The following is a 20,020-nucleotide window of genomic DNA, read 5'->3' as shown; positions in this document are numbered from 1 at the left end:
CAGATACACTTTTTGCCGGCTTGGAATTATTCTTATTTTCATCCTACTTCTTCTTCTTCTTCTTCTTCATCCTCATCCTCAGAAGAAGAAGAAGAGGATGAGGATGAGGATGAAGAGGAAGAAGAAGAAGAAGAAGAAGTAGGATGAAAATAAGAAGAATTCCAAGCCGGCAAAAAGTGTATCTGCAGAGCTCCTCTATTCTGCAGATACACTTAGAGGAGCTCTGCATATACACTTTTTGCCGGCTTGGAATTATTCTTATTTTCATCCTACTTCTTCTTCTTCTTCATCCTCATCCTCATCCTCTTCTTCTTCTTCTGAGGATGAGGATGAAGAAGAAGAAGAAGAAGAAGTAGGATAAAAATAAGAAGAATTCCAAGCCGGCAAAAAGTGTATCTGCAGAGCTCCTCTATTCTGCAGATACACTTAGAGGAGCTCTGCATATACACTTTTTGCCGGCTTGGAATTATTCTTATTTTCATCCTACTTCTTCTTCTTCTTCTTCTTCTTCATCCTCATCCTCTTCTTCTTCTTCTGAGGATGAGGATGAAGAAGAAGAAGAAGAAGAAGAAGAAGTAGGATGAAAATAAGATTAATTCCAAGCCGGCAAAAAGTGTATCTGCAGAGCTCCTCTAAGTGTATCTGCAGAATAGAGGAGCTCTGCAGATACACTTTTTGCCGGCTTCGAATTATTCTTATTTTCATCCTACTTCTTCTTCTTCTTCTTCTTCTTCTTCATCCTCATCCTCAGAAGAAGAAGAAGAGGATGAGGATGAAGAGGAAGAAGAAGAAGAAGTAGGATGAAAATAAGAATAATTCCAAACCAGCAAAAAGTGTATCTGCAGAGTTCCTCTATTTCTGCCAGTTCTCTGACAGTTCCTTCACATGTACAGCGGTTGAAACATCTGTTTCCGAATAAAAACATCTGTATCCTAAATGGAAACAAATAGATACAATGTTTCAACCGCTGTACATGTGAAGGAACTGTCAGAGAACTGTCAGAAATAGCGGAGCTCTCTGCAGGGACACTTTTGCCGGCTGATCGGGAAAAATCCGATTCGCGCACCCGAAGTAGGCAAATATTCGGATTCGACGCGAATCGAATTTTTCCTGAAATTCGTATCGAATTCCACTTCGCCTGGTTCGATTCACTCATCTCTAATACCAACATCAAAGAGGGTACCCATGCCAACATCAGAAACATTTCGCCCTGCAATTCACCTAGCATCAACCACCCACCCAGTTCCCCCTCTTTTTTAGAGAGAGGTATTGCGGGGAATTCCACCCCCGCACCTGTCCATCAGCAGAGTCCTGTCATATCCAAATGTTTGGGGAGAAAGAGAGAAGGAGGACTAGGAGGGGAAAGAGAGGAGGAAAGAATAACAAAAAGAGGAAGGAGGTAACCACTACACACTCCACCATTAAAATCTATAATCTATCCAGTGCGGTGTTTACAGACACAGAACTGAATTTATTACGGAAAGGCCTCAATTTTGCTCCTAAAAATCCTCCTAATCTATTTGAAATATTTATAGATCTCAACAAATATGTCAGAAACCTCACTGTCAAGAGGTATTTTACCCTCAAAAAAGAACCTCTAATGACTGCAGTTCCTCAGGTAGAGCAGTTACCTAATACCAGCTCCATTAGCAATGATCCTGCACTTCCCTTACTGGAAAGTTTACTACAGGAAGGTGAATGTGATGGGTTTGCGCTGGCCCTTGATGATCACGTTTCAACAGGTAAAGACAGCATCATTCACACAACCTTCAAACCTGCTTCCACCTTTTATCCACATTGGGTTAAAGGGAATTTCATCCCAACTTTTTATGACATGGTGTTTGAGGATATCAAGAGGATCTGCAAACATAACAAACATCAAAGCATTACAAAAAACATCTCACACCGTTTTGGGGGTGAGAACCTTGACATCAATATGACTCGCATACAAAACAGAGATGATATTATCATAAGACAAGCTGCCAAAGGGGGTGGTCTGGTCATCCAGGACAAAGATGTATATCTTTTGGAAGCCTTTAGACTGATAGGAGATTGTAACACCTACGAACAGCTCCGTAGAGACCCCCTACCGGAATACAAAGATGCTTTAAAAGGGTTGCTGGATGAGGCTCTGACCAATAAAATACTATCAAACAATGAATATCAATTCCTGCTCAAACAACACCCACTAACCCCTTATTTTTACCATATACCAAAAATTCACAAAGACCTGACTAATCCCCCTGGTAGACCCATCATAGCTGGCATTGATAGCATCTCCAGCAATTTGGGATGCTACATTGATTATTTCCTCCAGGAACTAGTCGTGAGTCTACCATCCTACGTCCGAGACTCTGGGCATATGTTGGAGATCCTATCTTCCTCGAAGTGGTGTCCAGAATATAAATGGTTATCCTTGGATGTCACTTCGCTTTACACATCCATCGAACATCAATATGGCATGTTTGCCATCAAACACTTTTTGGACAATAGTGACATACCTCCCATTCAAGTAGCTTTCCTACAAAAAGCCATCCATTATACCCTCACACATAATTACTTCTCCTTTCAAGGGAACTTCTACAGACAAATTAGAGGCACGGCTATGGGAGCCAGATTTGCCCCTAGCTACGCAAACCTCTTCATGGGGTATTGGGAGGAGGAATCAATATGGAACAACAACCCATATCGGGGTAATCTGGCCCTGTACGCCAGATATATAGACGACATCTTAATCATCTGGCAAGGGTCAGACAAGGATCTGGATGAGTTTCTAGCACACTGCCAAAATAACCCCTTTGGAATCGGCTTCACACATGTGGTGGATGCCAACAGTCTGGTATTCCTAGATCTTGAACTACGGACAGACTCTGATGGCAACATCTGCTCTAAAACGCATTTTAAGCCTAGCGCAGGCAATTCCTACTTGCACGCTAGTAGCCATCACCACCCCAAATGGATCCGTAATGTCCCTTTTGGTCAGTACTGCAGGTTAAGGAGAACATGCACCACCAGAGGTGATTATGAGGAACAGAGCGCCATCTTGAGGACCAAGTTCCTTGAAAAAGGCTACAGTGAGGTCCACATCGAGGAAGCATACCAGAAGTATTGGGGCCAATATGAAGAGAGTCCACTGCATATACCACACACAGCTGCCAAAAAAGCCACTAAAGACCCCAACAATAGATTTAATAACCAGGTCAGGTTTTGCACCAGGTTCAATACTAAAGCCTTCGACATACAGCGAAGCATCCAAAAGCATTGGAAAATTCTTAAGCAGGACCCAGTTCTTGGTCAGAGCCTTGCCCCCAGACCCAAAATTGTGTTCAGGAAACCTAGGGATCTCAGGAGTCACATAGCACCCAGTAGAATTAAGAAGCCTCTTACTGGTGCCAGTAATACGGTCAATCCTTGGTCTGCCCTGTTTGATCAAAGCGGCAGTTTCAAATGCGGTGTGAGCAATTGTGGAACCTGCAAATACATGTGCCACAGAAAGAAAGAGGTGGCTGGCACCAATGGCCGTACATATAAGATTAAGCAGTTCATCAACTGTGGTACTTCTTTTGTGATCTATGGGCTCATCTGTCCCTGTGGCCTCCTATATGTTGGCCGAACCATGCGCCCCTTGAGGGTCAGGTTTGGCGAACACAAATGTAACATCATTAATTACAAGGAGAGCAATAAAGGCAAAAACAAATATTCCGTACCACGGCATTTTCAGGAGGCACACAGTGGTGACCCATCAGGCATGAAAGTATTTGGGATTGAATCCATCACAGGAGATTCAGATGGTGGAAGAAAATTCCAAAGACTATGTAAGAGGGAGACCTATTGGATCTTCAGTTTGGGTTCCCTCTCACCCACTGGGCTTAATGAAGATCTTGAGATACGTGGGGTCATCCACTGACTCCCCGTTATGCATTGGTACCTTCTGCTGAGCTGCACATGTTCCCTAGAGTCCTACTCTCATCCTTTTTGTCTCTCTCCCACCCCCCCTCTTTTTTTTTTTTTTTCTCTCTCCCCCCCCCCCTCTTTAGTGCTAGTTCCATCATTTCCCTTGTGACCTATAGTGGGTACACCATCCACTACAGATGTATGCTTTAGATATATTCATTTTCATCAGCTATGATTACTATAGTATCATCAGTATAGCTACCATTACCCTGCATCCTTACACATTAGGTTGCTCACTTCATATTTATTGTGTCACCCTTAGGCGCTTGCGTATGACCGCATTCTCATGCGCTTGTGTCTATGGGTCATTCATTGGTCACCCATTTTTTCATTCAGTTTCCATATGTGTGTGTGGGTTTATGTATGTATGTATAGACATGTTTTTTTACTAAAAAGCAGTTGCTCATGTGGATGTGTTACACACACATGTGCGCACGCATGTTGTCCAGTGAGCTCTCTTCGAGCACTGCTTTCTCATCCTGCAAGTGCTTGTTCCATAGCGCCTTTGACATTTTTATATAGTTCTTATATAAAACACATATATACATCTTTTGTACATTTTTATATAATTATTAATTATTTTTTTTTGTTTTTTTGTTTTGTTCTTTTCCTATATATTTATATTTCTTATGCTTCCATGTCTATGCATACACACATATACCATACACTATACCAATTTTACCAGATATTATACTATATTGTAACAATACTTATTTAATTTAATTTTATTTTATTTAAACTTTGTGAGCCATATTAAGAAGTTTTTTGTAACGTTTTATATCAACATTTATGTTTTACTAGTGATTTATCTCCTTTGTTCTTGTATATAGTATTGCATATGCATATCCATCCATGGTGCACTACATTGCCACACATGCCTACGTCTCATCATATGACTATACTAGAATGAGAGGCACACACCCTGTAGGCTGCATCTCTATGAATTAATAAGTGTCTCTGCTGGGTTTCAGATCTACTCTCTATATTAAATCCATGTCCCATGGTTGTCATGGCAAGCAGAGCAGTAGGCAGCTTCGTAGCGTTGCTCATCCATCCATCCATTTATTTAAAGGCGAGCAGTGCAGTGCATCACCAGGGAAGGATTTTTATTATTTTTTATATATGTGTAACTTTCCATTTATTTATTTATTTTTCACTGTGCACACTTCTTATGGTTCATATGATTTTATGATTGTCACTAGTTTCAATGGTTTTATTTATACATATATATATATATATATATATATATATATTTTTTTTTTTATAGACCTTTCGTGTTTACTTACACTATGTCGATTGCCCCTGTGACTCCTCCATCTGCACAGGGGAGTGTCCAGGACGGCCCATGTGACCTTTGGTTTAACTAGTAGTGAGCATATAAAAGAGGGAGCAGACATTTGGTCAGTTGGCTCTGAGGAAGAGGCAAGTCCTCGAAACGCGTCAGCCTTTTGGATGTCTAAACTCCCTATTGCGGACTGTTACTCAGCGCGGTGTTGATCCAGCTGTTCTTTTATGATGTGCCTTGACTATATTGTCGTTTGTGAGTACAACACCTACTTTATTTTTTATTAAACATTTTTTATGATAATGCACTAGGCCTGTGCGCCCTCTTTTTGTTCTTTCCCCATTGGGCTAGGGAACAATAGTAGCCCAAGCGTTATTAAATAACCAATAACACAAGGGCTAGGTTGGAGTGCGCAGGTACACGGTCCGTGAGGATGACAGCAACTTGATTGATAAAAGGTGGCGAGGTCCCGGTAGAAAAAAACAGGTACATAAAGAAAATACATTCATGAAGATCACACTATCCCAAACTCAGACGGCATAAGCAGTATCAGTGAGACATCCTAGGGAAAGAGGTGTGGCGTCGCATGCCGTCAGAGCCTAGGCTCTCAAACAAACTAACCTAAAGTGGGGCCCCATGGGGGGGGGGAGCCGAACAATTCCCAGGTAATGGGGCAACCAAAATTTAACAGGTAGAGGGAGAGAGGATATCAATGGTATTAACCTCAATGACAGTAATGACAGTCAAAGGAGTACATCGTTTGGTGTATGTGGCCAAAATAATGTGGAGAGAAGAAGGATAAACATGAGACACAGTTCAGTCCATGGTATCTTGTGTAGACATACCCGGAGATGAAAAGCGGCCCAGTTTGTGGAGGTTGAGTGGGCCTTCAGTGGCCCGTGTGGGGAGGGAGCAGGATGTGGACCTCCGCTTGGCGCTTTCTGAAGGTGTCGCTGAGGAATGCAGTTGTAAGATCCGCAGGGTGTCTAGTAGGTCTTCTGGAGTCTTACAGGTGTAATCCCGGGATTGGTATCGGAATCGCACTGCAAAGGGGAAGCTCCACCTATACGGTATAGCGTGTTGTTGAAGTACTTGTAGGTGGGGTTTCATAGCCCTGCGCTTGGTGATTGTTGTGGGGCTCAGATCCTGGAATAGCTGGTATGAATGACCTTGGAACTGTAGAGATTCTGCGTTACGGGCGGCTTGTAGGAGTTGCTCCTTGGTGCGGAAAAAGTGTAGCTTGGCTATAATGTCACGTGGTGGACCATCCGTGCGTCGTTGTGCTAACGCCCTGTGTACTCTATCCAATTGTAATCTTTCGATTGGGATAGCTGGGGCAAGCTCTTGGAACAGAGCTGTTACTGTTGATTGGAGATCGACGATCGTTTCCGGGAGGCCACGAATACACAGATTGGAGCGTCGTGCCCTGTTTTCAAAGTCCTCCAGTCGTGTCAATAGTGTTGCGTTTTTGTCGCACAGAAGGTCAAGGTCATCCGTATGTGTCTGAAGTGTAGCATCAAGACCATCTACCCTCTGCTCTAGGTCCGCAGTGCGTTGCCCTAGTTCACGGATTTCCCTAGATAGCGTGGCAGTGATGCGGTCTGAGGTTTGCTTCAAAGCTTTGTGTAGCATTATTTCAAAGCGGGTCAACAGGTCAGGGGTTGTTAGGTCAGGCGTCAGGGCTTGTGCAGGGACATCAGTTTCAGCGTCAGACTCACCCTCGGACGTGCAGGGATGGCTGGGCTGCGGATCCTGTAGGGCTGCATATGCACTTGTTACCTTCTTGCTTCCATGTGCTGCGGCAGTGGCCATCTTTGTGGAGGCCTTTGCCAGGGCCTCCTTGATTGACTTGGTAGAAGGGGGGACCTGGTGCCGGGGTGCCCCCTTAACCATTCTGCTGCTCGTCAGTCGGGGGGGGCTGTTATGATGTTATCAGCCCCCCTTTTCTCTCTCTCTTCTGCCCAGGTTCAGTGTGGTGGGCGGGCCTGTGCGGAACTCGCCGCAGGGACACGTGTCCCGTTGGATATCTCCGACCCGCTGCAGGGGATCTGCCGCAGACCAGGGCGGATCGGACCCTGGGATGGTTGTCGCTGTGCTCGGGTCCCCCTGGGGTATGTTGCGGGCCGGGACCCGCTGCTTGGCGGCGCTGTCACCCGACGGGGAGACGGAGCCTCAACGGGACATGTCCGTCCCACCGGCCGCGCATGCGCACTCTCTGGGTTTTTTTTTTAACTAAAAACATAACTGAATACATTTTGGCCAAGATTTATGATGAAATACTATTTATTTGCAAAATGTTATAAGAAAAACACTTTTTTTCAACATTTTTGGACTTCTTCATTTATATAGCAAAATAAAAATAAAAATCCTAGTGGCAAATAAATATCACCAAAATAAAGCTTTATCTGTAAAAAAAAATGCTAAAAAATTCATATGGGTACAGTGTTGCATGACCGCACAATTGTCATTTAAAGTGTGATAGCGCTGAAAGCTGAAAATTGGCCTGGAATGGAAGGGGGGGAAAGTGTCCGGACTAGAAGGGGGGGAAAGTGTCCGGACTGGAAGGGGGGGAAAGTGTCCGGACTGGAAGAGTGTGAAAGTGTCCGGACTGGAAGTGATTAATATAATTTTATGTGGCAGATACAGTTGCAAGAAAAAGTTGGTGAACCCCTTGGGATTACGTGGAGTTTTGCATGAATTGGGCATACAATGTGCTCTGAAGGTCATCTAAGTCACAACAATAGAAGAACACAGTCTGCTGAACATAATACTACACAAACATTAGATGTTGCCATGGTTTAATTGCACATAAAATATAAACATTCACAGTGCAGGGAGGAAAACGTATGTGAACCTTTGGACTTAACTGGTTGACCCTCCTTTGGCAGCAATAACCTCAACCAAACGTTTCCTGTAGTTGCAGATCAGACCTGCACAACGATCTGGAGTCATTTTGGACCACTCCTCTTCACAAAACTGTTTCAGTGTAGCAATATTCTTGGGATGTCTGGTGTGAATCGCTCTATTAAGGTCATGCCACAGCATTTCAATCGGGTTGAGGTCAGGACTCTGACTGGGCCACTCCAGAAGGCGTATTCTGTGCTGTTGCAGCCATTGTTTTGTTGAATTACTTGTATGTTTTGGGTCATTGTCCTGTTGCATCACCCATCCTCTGCGGAGCTTCAGTTGGCGGACAGATGGTCGTAGGTTTTCCTGCAAAATGTCTTGATAAACTCTGGAATTCATTTTCCCATCAATAACAACAATCCATCCAGGCCCTGAGGCAGCAAAGCAGCCCCAAACCATGATGCTCCCTCCGCCATGTTTTACAGTGGGGATGAGGTTTTGATGTTGGTGTGCTGTGCCTTTTTTTTCTCCACACATAGTGTTGTGTGTTCTTCACAAACAACTCAATCTTGGTTTCATCTGTCCACAGTATATTTTGCCAGTAGTGCTGTGGAACATCCAGGTGCTCTTTTGCAAATTTCAAACGTGCTGCAATATTCTTTATGGACAGCAATGGCTTCCTCCGTGGTGTCCTCCCATGTACTCCATTCTTGTTTAATGTTTTCTGTATTGTAGATGTGTCAACAAAAATGTTAGCATGTGCCAGAGGTTTCTGTAGGTCTTTAGCTGACACTCTGGGATTCTTCTTTACCTCATGCAGCATTCTGCGCTGTGCTCTTGCAGTAATTTTTACAGGACGACCACGCCTAGGGAGAGTAGCAACAGTGCTAAACTTTCTCCATTTGTAGACAGTCTGTCTTACCGTGGACACATGAACATCAAGGCTTTTGGAGATACTTTTGTAACCCTTTCCAGCTTCATGCAAGTCAACAATTCTTGATCGTAGGTCTTCTGAGAGCTCTTTTCTGCGAGGCATGGTTCACATCAGACAGTGCTTCTTGAAACCAGTAAACTCAAAACAGGTGTGTGTTTTTTAAGGGCAGGACAGCTGTCAGCAACACATCCAATGTCATCACACTGATTGGAGTCAAGGTTGGCTCATTCCTGGCTCCAATTAGCTCTGGGAGAAGTCATTAAGCTAGGGCCTCACATACTTTTTCCTCCCTGCACTGTGAATGTTTACATGTTATGTGCAATTAAACCATGGCAACATCTAATGTTTGTGTAGTATTATGTTCAGCAGCCTGTGTTCTTTTTTTGTGACTTAGATGACGTTCAGAGCACATTTTATGCCCAATTCATGCAAAACTCCACGTAATCCCAAGGGGTTCACATACTTTTTTTCGCAACTGTATTATCCAGAAGGTGTAACAACCATTACTTGTAGATGTGGTGTCATGGGTGTTATGCAGTGGTTTGATTGTTTTTTTCTCTTCCCGACAGATTGAGGATAGTGTAGCTGGAGCCTTGGCCTGCACCAAGATCCTGAAGGCTCTCTCCAAGGAGGAGGAAGATACCAAAGAAATAGAGGACATGACAGCACTGGCAGACCTTTATGAGGAGCGAGCTGCAGGTAACATAAATGTATTAAGATCACAGCTTACCATCTAATAGAGAACAGGAGATATGAGGGTCTTACTCATTACAACTTGCTGTCTATAAAGAAACAGGAGCTATGAGGGTCCTACTCATTACAACTTACTGTCTATTAGGAAACAGGAGCTATGAGGGTCCTACTCATTACAACTTACTGTCTATAAGGAAACATTAGCTATGAGGGTCCTGATTATTACAACTTACTGTCTATAAGGAAACAGGAGCTATGAGGATCCTACTCATTACAACTTACTGTCTATAAGGAAACAGGAGGTATGAGGGACCTACTCATTACAACTTACTGTCTATAAGGAAACAGGAGGTATGAGGGTCCTACTCATTACAACTTACTGTCTATTAGGAAACAGGATATATGAGGGTCCTACTCATTACAACTTACTGTCTGTTAGGAAACAGGACCTATGAGGGTCCTACTCATTACAACTTACTGTCTGTTAGGAAACAGGAGCTATGAGGGTCATACTCATTACAACTTACTGTCTGTTAGGAAACAGGAGATATGAGGGTCCTACTGATTACAACTTACTGTCTGTTAGGAAACAGGAGATATGAGGGTCCTTCTCATAACAATTTACTGTCTGTTAGGAAACAGGAGGTATGAGTATCCTACTCATTACAACTTACTGTCTACTATGAAACAGGAGGTATGAGGATCCTACTCATTACAACTTACTGTCTATTAGGAAACAGGAGCTATGAGGGTCCTACTCATTACAACTTATTGTCTATAAGGAAACAGGAGCTATGAGGGTCCTACTCATTACAACTTACTGTCTATTAGGAAACAGGAGGTATGAGGGTCCTACTCATTACAACTTACTGTCTATTAGGAAACAGGAGATATGAGGATCCTACTCATTACAACTTACTGTCTATAAGGAAACAGGAGCTATGAGGGTCCTACTCATTACAACTTACTGTCTGTTAGGAAACAGGAGATACGAGGGTCCTGATTCTTACAGCTTACATCTAATAGAGCAGAAGAGAAATGATGGTCCTGTGTTTTACATCTTACAGTCTAATAGAGAACAGAAGGAATGTCATGGAGACAGGGGCGGACTGACCATTTGGAAACTCGGGCACTCCCCGAGGGCTCGGGGTCAGTAGGGGGCCCCATGAGATGCCCCTGGTACCTTTTTCATAGGCTTTTTTGAGTTTGGGCAAAGACACAGGGGCCCTATGATCCCCTATTGCCCGCGGGCCCCATGAGTTTTCACTCCACCCCTGCATGGAGGCCTAAAAAGAATTAAATAGACCCCAAACAGAACATTTAAATGAAATGTATATTTGTAAATCTTTTCTTTATTTCTTTATTATGTTAATCATTTTCTCAATCTAACTTAAGCCAACGTTTTTCGTAATGCTGAAAGGGTGACTGTATAGCTGCTTTATCAACCTCTTAATACAGAGGAACACTTGAAATAATTTTCATGTCTCGGGAACCCCTGCTAAAGTAATACAGTACATCTCTAGCTCACGGTACATTTGCATGATCAGTGTGTTGTAAACATAATACTAAAAAGAATACCTAGCGAATTCGACATCCATAGCAGACCCCTACACTATAAAAATAAAATGTTTTAGCGACAGTCATGAAATGGAACAGATAATTATAATGGTTAGAAAAAAAACACCAGCAGTAAAACTCAAAGTGCCCCTTACATTTTTGGTCAGTGGAAAAGTGGCTACTTACAGGCAGGTCTATAAATATTGGGACATCGACACAATTCTAACATTTTTGGCTCTATACACCACCACATTTGAAATGAAACAAACAAGATGTGCTTTAACTGCAGACTGTCAGCTTTAATTTGAGGGTAATTACATCCAAACCAGGTGAACGGTGTAGGAATTACAACAGTTTGCATATGTACCTCCAACTTGTTAAGGGACCAAAAGTAATGGGACAATTGGCTTCTCAGCTGTTCCATGGCCAGGTGTGTGTTATTCCCTCATTATCCCAATTACAATGAGCAGATAAAAGGTCCAGAGTTCATTTCAAGTGTGCTATTTGCATTTGGAATCTGTTGCTGTCAACTCTCAAGATGAGATCAGAATAATAATCATAAATCAAACTTTCACTTTTTAATACTTGGTTACAAATCCTTTGCAGTCAATTACAGCCTGAAGTCTGGAACGCATAGACATCACCAGACGCTGGGTTTCATCCCTGGTGATGCTCTGCCATGCCTCTACTGTAACTGTCTTCAGTTCCTGCTTGTTCTTGGGGCATTTTCCCTTCAGTTTTGTCTTCAGCAAGTGAAATGCATGCTCAATCGGATTCAGGTCAGGTGATTGACTTGGCCATTGCACAGCATTCCACTTCTTTCCCTTAAAAAACTCTTTGGTTGCTTTTGCAGTATGCTTTGGGTCATTGTCCATCTGCACTGTGAAGCGGCGTCCAATGAGTTATGAAGCATTTGGCTGAATATGAGCAGATAATATTGCCCGAAACACTTCAGAATTCATCCTGCTGCTTTTGTCAGCAGTCACATCATCAATAAATACAAGAGAACCAGTTCCATTGGCAGCCATATATGCCCACGCCATGACACTACCACCACCATGCTTCACTGATGAGGTGGTATGCTTAGGATCATGAGCAGTTCCTTTCCTTCTCCATACTCTTCTCTTCCCATCACTCTGGTGCAAGTTGATCTTGGTCTCATCTGTCCATAGGATGTTGTTCCAGAACTGTGAAGGCTTTTTTAGATGTCGTTTGGCAAACTCTAATCTGGCCTTCCTGTTTTTGAGGCTCACCAATGGTTTACATCTTGTGGTGAACCCTCTGTATTCACTCTGGTGAAGTCTTCTCTTGATTGTTGACTTTGACACACATACACCTACCTCCTGGAGAGTGTTCTTGATCTGGCCAACTGTTGTGAAGGGTGTTTTCTTCATCAGGGAAAGAATTCTTCGGTCATCCACCACAGTTGTTTTCCGTGGTCTTCTGGGTCTTTTGGTGTTGCTGAGCTCACCGGTTGCGTTCCTTCTTTTTAAGAATGTTCCAAACAGTTGTTTTGGCCACGCCTAATGTTTTTGCTATCTCTCTGATGGGTTTGTTTTGTTTTTTCAGCCTAATGATGGCTTGCTTCACTGATAGTGACAGCTCTTTGGATCTCATCTTGAGAGTTGACAGCAACAGATTCCAAATGCAAATAGCACACTTGAAATGAACTCTGGACCTTTTATCTGCTCATTGTATTTGGGATAATGAGGGAATAACACACACCTGGCCATGGAACAGCTGAGAAGCCAATTGTCCCATTACTTTTGGTCCCTTAACAAGTGGGAGGCACATATGCAAACTGTTGTAATTCCTACACTGTTCACCTGATTTGGATGTAAATACCCTCAAATTAAAGCTGACAGTCTGTAGTTAAAGAACATCTTGTTTGTTTCATTTCAAATGCATTATGGTGATGTATTGAGCCAAAAATGTTAGAATTGTGTCGATGTCCCAACATTTATAGACCTGACTGTATATTGTTAGTTGGTTTAGTGGTCCCATACATTGGTGGCCAATGGGAGATGGGCACTGTTACACTGTTGACCAGTGGGAAAATTGCCTCCTTCCAGAGAGCTAGATAGAAACTCTTTATTATTATTATTATTATACAGGATTTATATAGCACAACGGTTTGCGCAGAAAACAAAATGAAGGCAGACATTCCAGTTACAATACAATTTGGTACAAAAGGAAACAGAGGGCCCGGCTTATTAGAGCTTACAATCTAAGAGGAAGGATTGAGTGATACAAAAGGTAATAGCTGTGGGGGGATGAGCTGATGGAGGAAATAAATGGCGGTTTACTAGATAGAAGCAGGATAGACTTCTTTAAAGAGAAAGGTTTTCGGGGATTGTCTAAAGGTGGATAGATTAGGAGACAGCCGGACAGATTGGGGTAGCGAGTGCCATAGGATGGAAGAAGCTCGGAAGAAGTCCTGGAGGTGAGCATGGGAGGAGGTGACACTAGAGAACCAGGGGCGGACTGACAACTCATGGGGCCCCCAGGCAATAAGGGATCATGGGGCCCCTGTGTCCTTGCCCAAACTCAAAAAAGCCCATAAAAAAGGTACCAGGGGCATCTCATGGGGCCCCCTAGTGACCCCAGGCCCTCAGGCAGCGCCCGAGTTTCCAAATGGTCAGTCCGCCCCTGTAGAGAGCAGAAGGTCTTGGGAGGATCGAAGAGAGCAGTTTGGTTGATATTTTGAGACTAGGTTGGTGATGTAGCCGGGGGCAGAGTTGTGGATGGCTTTGTAAGTTGTTAGTATTTAGAATTTTATTCGTTGGGTGAGTGGAAGTCAGTGGAGGGATTGGCAGAGAGGGGTGGAGGACACTGAGTGGAAGCCAGTGGAGGGATTGTCAGAGAGGGGTAGAGGGCACTGATTGGGAGCCAGTGGAAGGATTGGCAGAAAGGGGTAGCAGACACGGAATGGTTGGTAAGGTAGATGAGCCTGGCATCAGTATTCATGATGGACTGGAGGGGGGATAACCTATGTAAAGGTAAGCCAATGAGGAGGGAGTTGCAGTAGTCGAGGCGAGAGATTATCAGGGAGTGAATTAGGAGCTTTGTGGTATCATTGGTTAAAAAGGGGCATATTCTGGAGATGTTGCGGAGGTTGAGGCGGCATGGTTTGGACAGGGACTGGATGTGGGCCTAAAAGGATAGTTCAGAATCCAGGGTTACACCTAGCACCCTGTCATGCAGGGATGGGCTGATAGTGGTGCTATTGATCCTGACTGAGAAATCAGGGGAAGATCTCCCAGCAACCTCTGGAGGAACCCCAGGGTTCCATGTAACCCAGGTTGAGAAACCCTGCTCTATAGTTCTTTTTTTGTGTTTATCATTTCCAGCCTACAGGTGGAGCGCTCAGCTCATTTTTTTACCACTTGAAGACCAGCATTAAAACCCCCTTCCTGTTCAGGCCATTTTTTCAGTTTTCAAGGCTGTCACATTTTAATGACAATTACTTAGTCACGCAACACTGTACCCACATGAATTTTACAGCATTTGTTTTGAGACAGATAGAACTTTCTTGTGCTGGTATTTAATCACTGCAAAGTTGTTTTTATTTTCTTGCTATATAGTAAAGAAAAAACATTTTTCCTATTTTCTGTTATAAAACGTTACAAATAAATAATCTTATCTTTAAGCCAAAATGTGTTCTGCTATATCACCCTGGTGAAAAAAAAACAAATAGGTGTATATTTAGTCTGTGTGAAAGTTATATAGTCTACAAACTATGGTATATGGCATACAGTATATTTGGAAATTGATCAGTCCTGATGTATTGACGGCCTATCGCATTTCTTGGGACTCTAAAATGCCAGGACAGTACAAATACCCCAAAAATGACCCCCTTTTTTAAAATAAATAAACAGTCCAAGGTATTTAGTAAGAGGCATGGAGAGTTTTTAAAGTTCATCTTTTGCCACTTCTTTGGAAAATTAAGAAAATAAAATGTTTTTTTTTCCCTCAAAGTTGTCATTTTAATAAATTATTTCTCACACACAGCATAGGCATAGTTACAGTTCCACCCCAAAACACATTCTGCTACTCCTCCCAAGTATGGGGATGCTACATATGTGAGATTTTTTTCACAGCCTAGATGCATAGAGGAGCCCAAAATCCAAGTAACACCTTTGGGCTTTCAAGGAGCATAAATTTTTCCTCTAATTTCCTGCCTACCTATCATTTCTTGAGTCCCTGAAGTGCCAGGACAAAAAAAAAAACATTCACAAAATGACCACATTTGGAAAGCAAGCATCCCAAGGTTTTTTCTGAACAGCATAGTGAGTCTTGTGAGAATGTAATTTCTTGCCATAAGCTTTTGGAAATTGTGGGGAAAAGCCGAGGCACATAGCTAGACCCAAAATCCAAGGAGCATCTTCAAGTGTTTTTTGGGGCATAAATTACATATCACGTTTTGGGGGCCCTAGAGCACCAAGACAGTGTAAACACCCACAATATAACCACATTTTGGAAAGCAAAAAGCTCAAGGTATCTTCTAAGAGGCATTGCAACTCTTTTGAAGACGTAATTTTTTGCCAAAAGTTTTTGGAAAAGGAGGAATGAAAATGTATTTTTTACACAACATTGTAAATTATTAATATATTTTTAACACATCATGGCATATTTTGAATTACACCCCAAAACATATTATGCTACTCCTCCTGACTATTGTGATATCATGTATGAAAATTTTTCACAGCCTATCCTCATAGAAGGGCCTAAAATTCAAGGGCACTTTCAGGCTTGCTAGGGGCATAAATTATGCATCTAATTTCCTGGTTACCTTTCACATTTTTGGAGTCCCTGGAGCACGAAGACAGTAGAAACACCAACAAAATGACCAATTTTTGGAGAGTAAAAACACCAAAGTGGCATGTTTAGTCTTTTGAAGAAATTATTTTTGCCTCATGTTTTTGGAAAATGTGGAAAGAAAATGAAGATTACATTTTTAGACAAAGTTGTCAATTTTATAAGAGTTTTTTCATACACAGCATTGCCAAACTTCGAATTTCACCCAAAACCACATTCTACTATTCCTTCTGAGTATGGGGTTACCATATGTGTCAAATCTTTTCAATTTTTGGATTGATCACCATTGATCAGACACTATAATTTGTGTATCACAAAATTCAAACGATTGTATTAGAAACAGTGTACTGCAATGATCACCTCTGTATGAGTGGATAGGGAATATAGTTTAGTGTGGTATCACCTGTAACCCCCTTTCCTATAAGCCAAGAAAGCCCAGCCTACTGCAATGTGAGGTCCCCAGGTAGTACAGGAGACTAAAGAAAGGAAGAACAAAAGAGTTCTTGTTGTTCTAGGAGTGCAGTTGTCTGCAAGAGATCGGTGGGACTGGTGCTTTGCTGGAACGTAGTCAGTGGGACGTCCAGATGGGTCTGTTGAGGCTACACTGTACTGGTGTGGCTCTGACCAGGAACACTGTTGCTGGCTGCACATGACTCTGGTGATGCTGTACTGACGTGGCTAGTGATCAGGAACATTGTTGCTGGTTGAACTGGTCTGATAACATTGCCACTGGTGTGGCAGCAATCAGAAACACTGTTGATGGCTGCACTGGTCTAGAAACACTAGGACTGGTGTGGCTAGCAATTAAGCACACTGTTGCTGACTTAGAGTGCTCTCGTAAAACTGAGGCTGGTGTGGCAGCAATCAGGAACACTGGGACTGGTATGGTGGCAATCAGGAACACTGTTGCTGGCTGCACTGGTCTGGTGACACTGTGGCGGCAATCAGGAACACTGTTGCTGGCTGCACTGGTCTGGTGACACTGTGGCGGCAATCAGGAACACTGTTGCTGGCTTAAATCAGTGTCCTTAGAGCTTCCCTTTACATCAGAGTCTGCAGGATTCCTCCTTACAGTGCAGGGGGGAACTCTGAGGACCCAGATGTAAAGGGAAACTCTAGACACTGGGACTGGTGTAGTAATAAGGAACACTGTTGCTGGGCTACACTGTTCTGGTTACACTGACACTGGTGTGGTGGTGATAAGGAACACTGTTGCTGGCCTACACTGGGACTGGTGTGGTGGTGATAAGGAACACTGTTGCTGGCCTACACTGGGACTGGTGTGGTGGTAATAAGGAACACTGTTGCTGGCACACACTGGTTTGGTGACACTGGGACTGGTAAGGTGGTGATCAGGAAAGCTGTTGCTGACTGCATTGGTATGGTGTAGTAGTGATTTGAGACCCTGTGCCTGGCTGCACTATTAGGGCTTGTTCACATGTAAGGTTGAGGAGTGATAAAACCTTGAGGTTGAGCTGCGGTTTTACTGCCCTCCCAACTGCTACCCCTTTCAGCTGCAGAAGCAGCAGCCCGGGGTGGTAATGCTATTGCTGGGATGCTTTGCTTCACAGCCATGGCAGGAAGTATACCCTTTGTTGCTTTCAGTGACAGGTGAATAGGCCTTCTTGTGCAGGGTCCAAGGGGTTTAATCAGGCAGTGAGAAGGTGATACAGTGCCTCCCCACGATCTGTCAAATGCTCTCTGAAGAGTGCTTCAAACACAGTAGCTGGGTGGGAGGTGTTTAAAGCTGATGTTTAGCTATGTCATTTTACACAGGAGCGTCCCTAGGGTTGGTGTCACCCAGTGCGATAACACTTGGTGACACCCCCTCTGACGATCCCCGCAGAATGGATCGGATCTGCGGATTGAGCATAATGGATTGGACTCTGATCCATTATGCTCAATCCACAGATCTGATCTATCCTGCGGGGATCGTCGGCTTGCTTTACAACTTACCTTTTCGTGGAGCGGGTCCGGTGTCACCCCGTGCGGTAGGTGTCACCCGATGGGGCATGCACCCCCCTCACCTGCCTTGGGACGCCACTGATTTTACATATTTGCATTGGTTCAGCTTGAACCAATGTAAATATACCAGTGCATACGTGTGGGATCCCCGTGGAATGTGAAAATCACTGTACTAGGCATCTCTACTACAATGGGCCAAGCTGGATCTAAAATGCCATACCTACACTTCAGATTTAAACTTTTTTTTCCACTTTATTCTAACAACATTTTTAAAAAAAAGCTTGGCAATCCTTCCATGTATCCATTTCCATCCCTTTGTCTCTCTGAACAGGAGTTTTTTCTGAATGTTATCGAAGTGATGAGGAATGGGCAGAACTTCTTTTGATCCATGTGAACCCCAAATGGGGAAGGGCCACAGCCCTGGAACTGGCTCAGCGGTCTCAAGCTCTGTCCTTTATGTCACAAGGAGGTGTCCAGGTTTGTCATAAATGCCTTTATATCAACAAAAAAACAGCGCAAAATCTACAAACAAAATTACACAAGAGAACAAATTAAAAATAAAGAAATATAAAAAAAATATAAAAAATCAAGTGTCCATGTGAAAATAAGTCCTTATTCCCATTGAAACCAATAATAAATTATTCAAAATGTGCTTCCACCTATCCAGCACATGAGAAATAATATTAGCCGCACTCACCAGATAGAGGTGAGTAATGAGCCTTATAGGATATAAGGGATTCTATGTCCCCTCCAAAAGAGATCAAATCTTTTTCACCCTGATTGGGTATATTAATCGCCTGCACTTTATTCCTCCATGAATTCCTCAATGATGTATGGAAAAAGAAACTACATAGTGTAATACTGCCACTTCATATAGAATAGAAAGATAGAATAAGGCCACTCACATGTTTAGATATAATTAAAAGCCTTGTTTAATAGCCTAGATGGCTTCAAAATACCCACTTTCCATAGTTGCAAAATATAGGGATCTCACGCTTCTGTAGTGTCTGCAGAGGATGAACAGCCTTCCACCTCTAAGATGGCCACTTGAACATGCAAAAGGATGCCAAAGGTCCCCACTTGCATACTAAGTTAAGGAATAAATCAGTCTTTAACCCTAAAATAGCAAATAATTGCTGTGTGGAAACTTTTAAAAAAATGGTAGAGCATGATTTGGAGCATTTGTCTGTCCCTAAGCTAAGAACTAAACAGGATTTAATCCAAGGAATTTGGAAGTTAGAAAATAATAGAAATATTCTAATTAGACCAGCAGATAAGGGGGGTGGTGTAGTGGTGTTAAATAAATCGGATTACTATACAGAGTTGAATAGATTGGTGGATGATGGTAACACATATGAAGTATTGAAAAGTAATCCTACTAGAAAATTCAGATTGAAATTAATTAACTTGTGAAAGAAGGAGAAAAACTGGGAATATTGAATAGCAAGGAGACAAAATATTTGGTGCCTAAGGCTCCTAAAGTACCAGTGATTTACCAATTACCTAAAATCCATAAAAATTTGGCAAAACCACTGGGAAGACCCATTATAAATGGGATTGACTCGTTGTTCTCCAGACTGGGAGAGTATGTTGACAAGTTCCTGCAACCCTTGGTTTCCGCCTTCCCTGCATACCTCTATCTGGTGAGTGCGGTTAATATCATTTGTCATGTGGTGGATAGATGGAAGCACATTTTGAATAATTTATTATTGGTTTCAATGGGAATAAGGACTTATTTTCACATGGACACTTGATTTTTTATATTTTTTTTTATATTTCTTTATCTTTAATTTGTTCTCTTGTGTAATTTTGTGTTTTTTGTTGTTATTCATTGGTGTTTTTTCACTGTTGTACAGCTGCATAATCACTTAGGATTTGTTTTTTGGCGCTGGGATATATATTTTTTGATAAATGCCTTTATACCTGATCTGATATTATTATGCCCAGGTAGCCTTTGTTATGAAGAG

General features: G+C 42.7%; 1 protein-coding gene across 2 annotated transcripts in view; it reads left to right on the top strand.

Moving 5' to 3' along the window:
- The window catches only part of LOC149435693 (transient receptor potential cation channel subfamily M member 2-like), a 322,316-nt gene that overhangs the window by 119,973 nt on the left and 182,323 nt on the right, over window positions 1-20,020 (top strand). For both annotated transcript variants that reach the window (XM_089662482.1, XM_089662483.1), the window contains 2 exons: window positions 9,590-9,719; window positions 18,385-18,530. In XM_089662482.1, the coding sequence (XP_089518608.1) occupies window positions 9,590-9,719; window positions 18,385-18,530 (276 nt within the window). The remainder of the gene's footprint in view (window positions 1-9,589; window positions 9,720-18,384; window positions 18,531-20,020) is intronic.

This window comes from Staurois parvus, unplaced genomic scaffold, assembly GCF_062004578.1.
Source record: "Staurois parvus isolate SC_StPar_1 unplaced genomic scaffold, SC_StPar_1.0 ptg001481l, whole genome shotgun sequence".
Lineage (NCBI taxonomy): Eukaryota > Metazoa > Chordata > Amphibia > Anura > Ranidae > Staurois > Staurois parvus.
Note: the sequence above shows the minus strand (reverse complement) of the source record. Positions and strands in the feature narration are given on the sequence as shown.